At 46.3% G+C, this 11,636-nt stretch overlaps 1 protein-coding gene across 1 annotated transcript in view; it reads left to right on the top strand.

The window, feature by feature from the left end:
• Positions 1 to 10,630, top strand: part of npas3 (neuronal PAS domain protein 3) — a 39,252-nt gene extending 28,622 nt beyond the window's left edge. The window contains exons 5-9 of the mRNA XM_078278174.1: positions 1 to 124; positions 2,564 to 2,679; positions 8,997 to 9,279; positions 9,484 to 10,057; positions 10,181 to 10,630. The exon at positions 1 to 124 is cut by the window's left edge and continues 24 nt beyond it. Of these exons, the coding sequence (XP_078134300.1) occupies positions 1 to 124; positions 2,564 to 2,679; positions 8,997 to 9,279; positions 9,484 to 10,057; positions 10,181 to 10,630 (1,547 nt within the window). The remainder of the gene's footprint in view (positions 125 to 2,563; positions 2,680 to 8,996; positions 9,280 to 9,483; positions 10,058 to 10,180) is intronic.
• Positions 10,631 to 11,636: the final 1,006 nt, after the last annotated feature.

Below are 11,636 nucleotides of genomic sequence, written 5' to 3'. Positions count from 1 at the left end.
CGAAGTACTACCGGTGGATCCAGAAGAACAGCGGTTACATCTGGATCCAGTCGAGCGCCACCATCGCCATCAACGCCAAGAACGCCAATGAGAAGAACGTCATCTGGGTCAACTACGTCCTCAGGTCAGAGGCACAGTTATCATATCAACTATCTGCATTCATTTAGTCTTTTTAGTTTAGATTTGTATAGTTTACTTTTAGTTTTATTTTGAGGAAATGACAAGTTTTCGTTATATATATATATATATATATATATATATATATATATATATATATATATATATATATATATATTTTAAGTATTATGCCGTAGAAAGCCTTGATTTATAGCCACTAAAAAAGGATATAGGGTTGCAACAATTTTTTATTATTGATTAATCTGTGGATTATTCTCTGGATTAATCAACTAATTGTTTAGTCTCTAAATGGTGAAAAATGTGGATCATTGTTTCCCAAAAAGCCCAAGATGACGTCCTCAAATGTCTTGTTTTTGTCCACAACTCAAAGATATTCAGTTTCCTGTCCCAGAGGAGAGAAGGAACTAGAACAATATTCACATTTAACCCCTGAATGAGTTTTTTTGTGATTGTTTTGGGCTAAAATCCTTCATTATGCGGCACGTTTTCTTAAAAAATGTGAAGGAATATGATATTTATGCAATGTTATGCGATGAAATTGCAGGAACTTGCAAAAGCTGTTTCATCGTGGCTTCATTGCGGGGTTTGCAGCTTTTAGATGATGTTCACGTCGCGTAATGACGTCACTTCATAACGTTCTCATGGGGGGGGGGAACGGCTGCTCTCGTGTGACGTAAACACAACATTTTTCAACTTTCTGCTAAGATATTTGGGACTTTTTTGCAACGCAAATGCGGGGATTAAGACATCATGCAAGCCCCGTATATTTAGCACGGAAATCTGCAATTTATGCGGCGAAAGTGCGGCGTCTTTGTAAAAACTTTGGCTGATTATGCGTTGAATTATGCATCATCGCGTTTTTCTGGAGGGACTGATATATATCAGAAATATGGGGCGTCGCCATGTGATAAAACATGCAATTTTCTATAGAAATTCAGCGATTAATCGCGATTAAGAAAAAGATTATCATTTGACAGCCCTAATATATATATATATATATATATATATATATATATATATATATATATATATATATATTCTTTCACAGCCTCTTACTTCAGTCTATCCCCACCCCCACCCCCCATCAAAATGAATGACCTTTGGCTGCAGATCACCACTTATAACTGGATTATGAACCCCAACGTGCTACTTCCAGCTCTGTGCGAATGACACGAAGCATATTTTGCGCCGAAATTGGCAATTCATGCGGCGAAAGTGCTGCGTGTTTGTAAAAACTTTGGCTGATTATGCATTGAATTATGCGATCGCATCATCGTGTTTTTCCATGTGACCAAAATGTTGAAAAAAGTGACAAAAACATTGGATCAAGTGCCAACCATGTCGAGAAACAGAAACACTTGAGAAGGGAGGAAAGGAAGACAACACAAAAGTTAAGAAGCTGCAATCACACAACATAAAGAAAGACTCAAACTGATTAATCCGCTTTTGATGATACGCCAACTCCCAACAGTCGGCGTATCATTTAACAGTTTGACAGCTAGTCGATTAAATGTAGGATGAAAGAATGCATGACATCAAATAGGAAGACGGGGTTTTAGGTGACGTACATTATAAAAGTTAATTCAGTAAACATTATTACATACAATAACAATATTCTGGTATAGTCTGGTAGGACCAGGCTAGTGTACCAGAGTCTGGTAGGACCAGGCTAGTGTACCAGAGTCTGGTAGGACCAGGTTAGTGTACCAGAGTCTGGTAGGACCAGGCTAGTGTACCAGAGTCTGGTAGGACCAGGCTAATGGACCAGTGTCTGGTAGGACCAGGCTAATGGACCAGTGTCTGGTAGGACCAGGCTAGTGTACCAGAGTCTGGTAGGACCAGGCTAGTGGACCAGAGTCTGGTAGGACCAGGCTAATGGACCAGAGTCTGGTAGGACCAGGCTAATGGACCAGTGTCTGGTAGGACCAGGCTAGTGTACCAGAGTCTGGTAGGACCAAGCTAATGGACCAGAGTCTGGTAGGACCAGGCTACGTTAGGCCTACATCTTGTTAGCCAACTTCATTCCAACTTGTCACTAGTTTTACACTTCTTGTTGGAAATCATGGTCAACAAACCTCATTTATATGAAATTATACAACATTATTGAGTATAAAAATGGAAATTATGAATACTTTTGAGTAATTGTTAAGCTCCAAGGATGTGTGTGAGTGGATAATCACAGACGGGTATACTGTATGTCAAAGTGTAGTCAGTATATCATTACTGTTTTGAAACATGGTGTTTGAACAGTTGAATTAAGAAGATTTAGAAGCATTCGTATCTATCGTGTTGTTTTCCTATCCCAATGTGGAACAGTACTTACAATATGATCCCTTTTATTTAAGATCAAATGGTGGAAACAAATGAGGAAATGAGTGAATGCTAATTTAGTTACTGACTGTTCTCTTTCTGTGTTCCCTCGCAGTAATCACGAGTATAAAGACACGCCCATGGACATCGCCCAGCTGCCCAACCTGCCGGAGAAAACCTCAGAGTCCTCCGAAACCTCTGACTCCGAGTCCGAGTCCAAAGAAAACTCTGGTAAGTGTGAAAGAAAAGACGGAAGAAACCAGGAATGACACCGAATCCAGGATTCAGCTTCAGATTGGGCTGAATATTGGGCTTTTTGCCGGAGGTTGGGTTTCTGCCGAACCTTAGAATGTCTTCCCAGCGAACCGAGCCCTACGCTTGCACTCCACGCGCTACGCTGGTCGCCGTAATGACGGCGCCGTTGATTACGGGAAGGTGTTTACGTAGGTGGAGCTTCAATGCAGCAGGCTGAGAGGAAGTGGAAATGGAACTGGTGAGCAGAAAAAGTGTTGTTTGGCAGTACTTTCAGTCAAAAGAAGGCCATTCAAGTCCAGCTACATGTTCAATCTGCAATGCTGATTAGTCTGGTGGTGGCGAGGACCCTAAACAATACACAACATCACCGCTGTTACAACATCTGGTATGAAACATCTGGAAGAATACGAGCTGAGCATGAAGGAATCTACAGACAGCAGCCAGAATGCAGCAACTTCAGGTACGGCAAAGGAAGGACAGTCACTGTTTACTTCATTAATGTGTTGACTGTGTTCATGGACTGAGGACGGGACGAGGATTCAGCAGAATCATAACCAGTGGATTCAGGATTCAGCCAAACCCCAAAAATCTGGATTCGGTGCATCCCTAGAAGAAACAAAAGGAAAGATGGAGAAGCAATTAAATATCACTGAGAAATAAACATTTCAAAATAAAACCAAACTGTGAGAGAGGCAAGTTAGAAAACGAGCAGAATATCATGCACATCTTCTCGTGTTTTTATACAATAATCCGATTTCTCTCGCTCCCAACAAGCACCTCTTCAGGTGTTACCGATATAATAACCAAGCAGGAAGAAATACAGCCTGAAACAGAGAAGCCAAAGAGGTTTTATCAGTTGGCGCCAGTGTGCCGTCCGTGCCAGGCTGGATAGTGATGAACGCCAACAGCTGCAGGGACCGAGCTCTCGCTGCCAGCGCTGCAAAAAACCGGCCACAACACCACATCAAACACGACATAACTCTACAGAACGCCACAGAATACCTCCAGACTTCACACAGCTGCACAAAAAGGCCACAAAGTGGGCGCCCGGTTAGCTCAGTTGGTAGAGCGCGCGCCCATATATAGAGGTTTACTCCTCGACGCAGCGGCCGTGGATTAGACTACGACCTGCGGCCCTTTGCTGCATGTCATTCCTCCCCTCTCTCTCTCTCCCCTTTCATGTCTTCAGCTGTCCTGTCAAATAAAGGCCTAAAATGCCCAAAAAATAATCTTAAATAAACAAAAGCGCCTTAGAAACCCCCTCCAAAAGCCCCAAAATAGACGACGCCAAAAAAGATGCCAACTTATGGCGTTTTTCCATTACGTGGTACCTGCTCGACTCGCTTCGACTCTACTTACCTTTTTTGGTTTTCCATTATGAACAAAAGTCCCCGGTACCTGCCAACAGGTACTTGTTTTTAGTCTCACCTCCGTTGAGGTTCCAAGCGAGCTGAGCTGATACCAAAACGTGACAAAAGCCCAATATTCGGCCGAATCCGAAGCCGAAGCCTGGATTCAGTGCATCCCTAGTTTGGAGGAAAGCAGCAGCAGCAGCAGCCAAACGGAAACGTGAATGTGCGTACACGGCTTTAAATCAACTTTTTTGATCACCAGCCAACATGGCTAGTTACCAGACAATCAGATTTTCCAGAGACCAGATTATGAGGGTCACTGAATACATTTAAATGTGCAATATGTAAGATATATCATCAGATATTAACACTAAAAATGCTGGTGCAAATCCTCCATCATAACAGCAATGCTCCAAGGTCCAAACGCGCCTGGCTTTTAAAGGGAATGGGAGATGATCTCTGATTGGTTGATTGCATGTTACGCCCAAAACACACCTCTGATTAATGAAGACACTAAGGTCAACCCTTTTGAACCATGACCCCGGCGCACGGACCCTTTTTCCCGCCGTTAAACTAGCAAAAGTGGATTTGGACACGCCCTAAACACACCTGCTCCAGGCGCTTCACGCCGTGCTCTTACATCGGTAAAATAGGACCCATAATCTTAATCATTTCACTAGAAACATAACTAACACTACTGGGACCATAATCCTAACGTGAGCATCCGTATAAAAGAAGAAATTAGAATCTTAAAATACTGACTTCAGATCCAGAAATACAGATCAAGGATTCGTCTTTCTTGTCTTTGCGTCACCAACGTTTTCAAGCAGCCAAATACCGAAGGAGACAAAGGCCGCTCGCTGCCGGTAGAGTTGAATTCATACCAACGCCGGTGCTCCACCTTGAGCATAATATTATCCAGTCCTGCAGCCTGCGTTGGCATGATGAGAATCAGTGCCAGCTGTTCTTCTTGCTGGAGGAGAGTGATTCTGGCACGCTGTCGGCTGTAAACTGACGCCAGCTGCCGCAGGATGCGGCCAGCTTCAGCCTCGCTCCAACAGGCCTGAGGTGCTCGGGCTCAACATATTCTAAAATGAGATATCTGGCCTTTGACCTTTTGTTCTGTTCGGATGCAATCTGCACAGAGCCAGAGAGGACTCCAGCACAGCTGCCAAAAACAAAGAGTTTTTTTTTTTTTTATTGGTGCAAAACAACAAAATAATACTGACATTAACAGTCAATCCCACACACACCGTCCACACCTCCTGTTTGTTTGATAAAAACTAGACTGACAGTCTGAGCCTTTAACAAGCGTTGTATTTTACAGATTTAGTGGGAATGTATGGGCTTGGAGATACACTTTTTTTGTTTGGATCTCATAAGATTACTAAGAGAAATATAGAGAAGTTATGCTCTGGAAGATCTTTTAAGCCTCCTGGTGTCCAGAAAAACACAAGGGTTAAGTCACTTTCTATTGCAGAATAAGGTAACGTAACGGTGATGAAAGTGTTAGCATTTGTAATATTACAAACTGGGTGTATGTGTCGACTTTTCTGGAAAAAAATGGAGTCATTAGTGACCGTTTTTTTCTCAGTCAGCAGCCCGCCAGACAGGGTGGGCGGAGCTAACGCATCAGACTCTTCAACCTGTGTGAAGCGGCGTGCTGTTTATTTCACGGTCTGTGCTAGCTAGTGAAACGATTACGATCATGTTAAAGTCTAAGAAGTTTTCGAGAGGCGGAGGAGTGTCGAGCTGCCTGGATTCAACTTCATGCAAATGAGGAGCGAGCAGCTCGGTGAACGCTGAAGACCGGCTCGTTGCAAGAAGTTGCAAGTTTCAACTTGTCTCGTCGCGAATCTTTGGTCTGAACTGGGCTTAAGACTCAAAATTAGTTTTTCGATTCCAGCGAGAGAATAAATCTGTTCTGCATGGAAAGCACACTTAATGGAGATGCAATGTTTTCCCCAGACAAAGCAATTGAGTCGACATTTCAGGTGCCATGAGGGATGCCAGCTGGGCAGCCGCTGGCCTCAGTGTGCTGGCACGGTCTGGTGTGTGTGTGTGTGTGTGTGTGTGTGTGTGTGTGTGTGTGTGTGTGTGTGTGTGTGAGAGAGTGAGTGTGTGTGTGTGTGTGTGTGTGTGTGTGTGTGTGTGTCTGTCTGTCTGTCTGTCTGTCTGTGTGTGTGTGTGCGCGTGTGTGTCTGTCTGTCTCTGTGTGTGTGTGTGTGTGTGTGTGTGTGTGTGTGTGTGTGTGTGTGTGTGTGTGTGTGTGTGTGTGTGTGTGTGTGTGTGTGTGTGTGTGTGTGTGTGTGTGTGTGTGTGTGTGTGTGTGTGTGTGTGTGTGTGTGTGAGTGAGTGAGTGAGTGTGTGTGTGTGTGTGTGTGTGTGTGTGTGTGTGAGAGAGAGTGAGTGAGAGAGTGTGTGTGTGTGTGTGTCTGTTTGTCTGTGTGTGTGTGTGTACGTGTGTGTGTGTGTGTGTGTGGGCGCCTGTGTGTGCGTGTGTGTCTGTCTGTCTCTGTGTGTGTGTGTGTGTGTGTGTGTGTGTGTGTGTGTGTGTGTGTGTGTGTGTGTGTGTGTGTGTGTGTCTGTCTGTCTGTGTGTGTGTGTGTGTGTGTGTGTGTGTGTGTGTGTGTGTGTGTGTGTGTGTGTGTGTGTGTGTGTGTCTGTCTGTCTGTCTGTCTGTCTGTCTGTCTGTCTGTCTGTGTGTGTGTGTCTGTGTGTGTGTGTGTGTGTGTGTGTGTGTGTGTGTGCGCCAACATGCCAGAACAGCACCAGCTACAGATACCGAACACACATCAGCGCGGCCGCAACAAAACACAACACACGGAAATCCTGTCTGGCTAAATAAAAGAATCAACACCTGCGAGTCACTGCACAGGAATCCAAATACACAAAGTGAAGTGAGGGAATGTTTTTAGGGAAAAGAGCCTGTTGCCTTTCTTTTCATGCCACCAAATTTTTGAATATCTGTTGTAAATATGCAGAAATAGGCCTATTGCTGTGACACATTTTTTCAATCTACTGCCGGTCCTGGAGACCCTAACCTGAAGCACCAAATGGTTCGTTAATCAATCAATCAATATGTATTTATATAGCACTTTACAGCAACCAGCAGGTATCCAAAGTGCTTCACACCGAGAACCAAGAATAAAACAACATATCATACAATAAAAAGAATAAAACAGAAAACGGTAAAATCAGAAAAGGTTACATAGAAACAGGAGGAGGAGAGGGGAATTGTCCCACCCCTACTACGTATTAAAAGCCATTCTCAATGAATATGTTTTGAGTTTGGATCTAAAAAGAGCTGCATCTGTTGTAGAGGCTAAGCCCAAGCTTTAAAGGAATACACCACCGTTTGTTGAGATAGGGTTATTCACCGTCTCCTCTATATTTATATAGGTGGGCAAATGCATATGTGTCTCATTGCATGCATTGTCTTAGTTGCTTCGTCTCTGCTTCCACCCAATATAGTCCCAAATCAATATCTGCCTAGGAAATCATCTAGTCTTAATCTGCATTGCTATTTTTACTCATGAAAATGCAGCTCACAAGAAGTAATTAGGTTTTGTTTTTGTTGTTGTTGAGTCACTTTTACTCACAACATGCTAACCGGCAACATAGGATTCCATTCACTACGCTAAGCTAAGCTAGCGGTGGCGGACTAAAGGCCGTTACGCACCAACCAGACGGCCGACCAAAAGCCAGTCGGACTGATCAGTCTCCCCGAGTCGGTCAAAAAAGTGCCTCAGAACACCGAAGAGACAAGACGTAATACGTCTCCATAACGGCAGGTGGCGCTAATCTGTATTGTCGCCCGAAAATGAAAACCGGCAGCTGATTGGACGAACGCGTCACGTGGGTCTGGTTTCTCCGGAAAGTCAAAGCCAGACTGTCATGGCGTCTCGTTCAGAATACGATCTCATATTGTCCTAAAATAGTTCACCGAAACGTGTTTCTGGAAACATTTTAAGAGAGAAACAGGCCGTGCAGCTGCTGAATCAACAAAGGTCAGTTTAAAAGATTCTCGTCAGATTTTGAGAATCTTAGTCACGCTCATCCTGCTCGCCATTTCCGGGTGAGTCCCGACTGCCCTGTCTCTGACTGAGCATGTCAGGTCGGCCAAAATGATGCCGACAGCTCCTCCAACGGACAACGGCACGAACACACCGAACAGACTCGAGTCACCGACCTCGCCAGACTGTCCGACGGACGATTATCGGTCTGGTGTGTAGCTGCCTTAAGACAATGCATGCACTGAGACAAAAATCCCTTTGCCCACCTATGTAAATATAGAGGAGACAGTGAATAACCCTATTTCAACAAACAGTGGCGTATTCCTTTAAGCCCCTGAGGTGCTGTTGCACGGGTAGAGTAATTGACACACTTTTTACCTTTTTGACCAATGAAAGTCATATTTGCAGTTAAAACCTTTGGTTCCATTTATTTCCATGAGATCTTAGTTGGGTTTCTAGACAAATCACTGCTTGTATGTATGCCTGTGTGCGTCTGTGTGTGTGTGTGTGTGTGTGTGTGTGTGTGTGTGTGTGCGTGTGTGCATGTGGTCAAAAACTGTATGTGCTTCCGGGTTGCACCTGAGGAACCACAGATTGGTTCCTATTCATACCAATGGCACTAATTGGCTCTTACATCTGTAATGTAGTGTGAATGTCAGGGGGGTAACTTGTTCCAGAGTCTTGGGGCAGCAACTGTGAAGGAGCGTTCACTCCACCGTTTATACCTCGACGTTGGAACTTCTAAAACCCGTTGATTTGAAGACCGCAGTGACCTTTTGCCCTGTGCTCACAAAGGGTTAAAATCTCTGAGAAATACTCCGAGGTCCAGGCCATTTAAGGCCTTGAAAACACAGACTTGTTGAAATATTTTTAGTGTGAAGCCTGGATTTCTAACCAACTTACTGTACCTTTTTCTCCCCCACAGACAATGAGAATGCCAAGTCCGAGGGGAAACCGGGCCACCAATCAGAACGCGAGGACCCGGAGACAGACAGCAAGCGTCAACAACAGCCCGGCCAACCACATTGCTCCTCCGAACAGGAAATGAAGCGTCAGGAGGAAGGAGACAGCTCGAGTAACCCAGAGAGCCAGGACAGTGACGACAGTCTGGAGCCTTCAGATGGAGAGGGGGAGGAACAGGAGGAGGCGGGCGGAGGAGGAGGAGGAGGAGGAGGAGGAAGGCTTGGGAGGTTAGCAGGACTGGGAGGGTTGGGGGCGTTGGGCGCAATCGGAGGACTGGGTAATCTGGGCGGGCTTCACATTAAAGTAGAGCACTATGGCGACGGGGAAGAAGATCAGCTGCACAACTCGCAAACTTCTTCATCAGAGGAGGAGCAGGAAGAGGAGGATGACAACGAGGAGGAGGAAGAAGACGGAGGCGTGCAAGATTGTGACAGCGCCAACGCCGGAAGCAAGCTCCAGAAGAGGCGAAAGAGGAGGAAAGTGCAGAAATGGGATGGATCCCGAAGCAGGAGGATCCGTCTTTCCTCGACCTCGCCGAGCCCAGTCGCCATGGGAGACGCCGCTCCGCTCGTCGACCCCTCCCAAGCCGCTCCTGCAAACTCCTCCCACCTGCTTGCCTCCGCATCAGGCTCCCCAAACGGCGCAGCGGTCGCGACATCCTCGGTGTTGAAAATCAAGACGGAGATGGCGGAGCCCATCAACTTTGACAACGACAGCAGCATCTGGAACTTCCCGCCCAACAGAGAGATTTCCAGGAATGAGTCTCCCTACAGCATGACCATCAAGCCGGCCGCTCCGGGGAGCCACGAGAACTTCCCCTCGCCACAGGGCGCCTCGCTGCAGGTGGCCATCCCCGACTCGGTCCTCACCCCGCCTGGAACTGAGGGAGGAGGAGGAGGAGGAGGGGTGAGGAAGCCTCCTTACAACGGAAACTCAGCGCCGTCTTCTGCTTCCAGCGGTGCCAGTTTGGCGCTTCCCTCCAGCGGCGTCTCGTCCGCAGACCCTCTGTCCCCTCCGCTCTCGGCCTCGCCGCGGGACAAACAACAAGGCACTCCCACCACCTCCTCTTCCTCCTCCTCTTCCTCGTCCTCATCGACCTCTTCCTCCTCTTCGCTGCTGTACTCGGGCGATCTGGATGCTCTACAGCGTCTGCAGGCCAGTAACGTGGTGCTCCCGTTGGTGCATCGGGTCACGGGGACTCTCGCCTCCACTGGCACGACATCTCCACGCGTCTACACCACAGGGACCATCAGGTACGCCCCGGCGGACGTCACTCTGGCCATGGCGCAAGGCAACCTGCTCCCGAATGCCGCTATGAACTTCGTGGACAGCTCGGGTTTCGGCCTGGACCCCAAGACGCCGATGGAGATGCTGTACCACCACGTTCACCGGCTCAACATGTCAGCCGCAGCGGCCGCAGGCCCGTTTGTCGGATCTCCCGCGGCCACGGGCGGGAACGGCGCCCTGGGAGGCCAGATGCCGAGCGCGGCTAACGTTTTCACCACGGCGGAGGGACTGTTTTCGACGCTACCGTTCCCGGTGTACAGCAACGGGATCCACGCCACGCAGACGACGCTGGAGCGGAAGGAGGATTAACGCAAAGTGATCAAGACCGCATTACTGTGTTTCTGGAAACCAACAGACTGTGTCAAATTTAAAGACTCAATGAAAAAGAAAAAGAGGAACGAATAAAGACTATTTCACTTCATTTTATCAACACAGCACTGTGTTTTCCGAGACGGGAGAAAGGACAGGAAAGGATGACATATGTACTCTAGCACTTTGAATCTGAGCAACTGAGCTTGTGTAATAGACATGAATGACCCTCAAACATGTCCGCGCCCCCTTTTTTTTCAATCTTTTTTCCTCTCTCCTCTTTCCTCATCCTCCTCTTCTCATCCTCTCTGTCTCTCCCTCTTTGCTCCTGTTTCTTGCGATCAGCTTTTTCTCTCGAACAAAATGAACAACAGGACACGAAAAACAGACTGTTCTTTAATGTGAAGAATTCCTTCTTTCTTTTTGCCTACAGACAGAGAAATCATATTGCCGAAAGGACTCCGCTGGAGCCTGACGGGGGAATCATTTTTATCGTTTGACGTTGTTTCTGTTGCGTCTTTATGAAGATGCTGATGTGTATTTAACGGAGGACGGTACAGGGATTTGTAACGGACAGAAAACTCCTCCTCCCATATGTATCTTGATGTGATCAAGGCTTGAAAAGAACAGTTTTTAATCCCCCGAGAGGAGGGGGACGCCGGGCCGGGCCGTCCCTGCGCTGGACAAAAGGTCTCAGAGATAAAATAATCTTTTGAAAAAAGGTTTTTGAGGAACGTTTTCTCGATTGAGGGAATAGTTTAGAGAATTAATGCTGTTTTTTTCATTTTCATTTCCTTCCTTTTTTTTAAAAAAATATCTAAAAATCTAGCTCAGATTTTAACTTACGAATCAAGCATTAAGAAGCAAAACTTAAAAAAGCAATTTCAGCCGGGTAACGACCTGTGAATTAACGAATGTTACTACTTCCTCTTTATTATCCCAGGTGTTTATACCTGCAGGTCTCGCACCAAACATAACCTCCTCTGCATTAATCCCCTCACATCTC

Source organism: Sander vitreus, chromosome 20 (genome assembly GCF_031162955.1).
Source record: "Sander vitreus isolate 19-12246 chromosome 20, sanVit1, whole genome shotgun sequence".
Lineage (NCBI taxonomy): Eukaryota > Metazoa > Chordata > Actinopteri > Perciformes > Percidae > Sander > Sander vitreus.
Note: the sequence above shows the minus strand (reverse complement) of the source record. Positions and strands in the feature narration are given on the sequence as shown.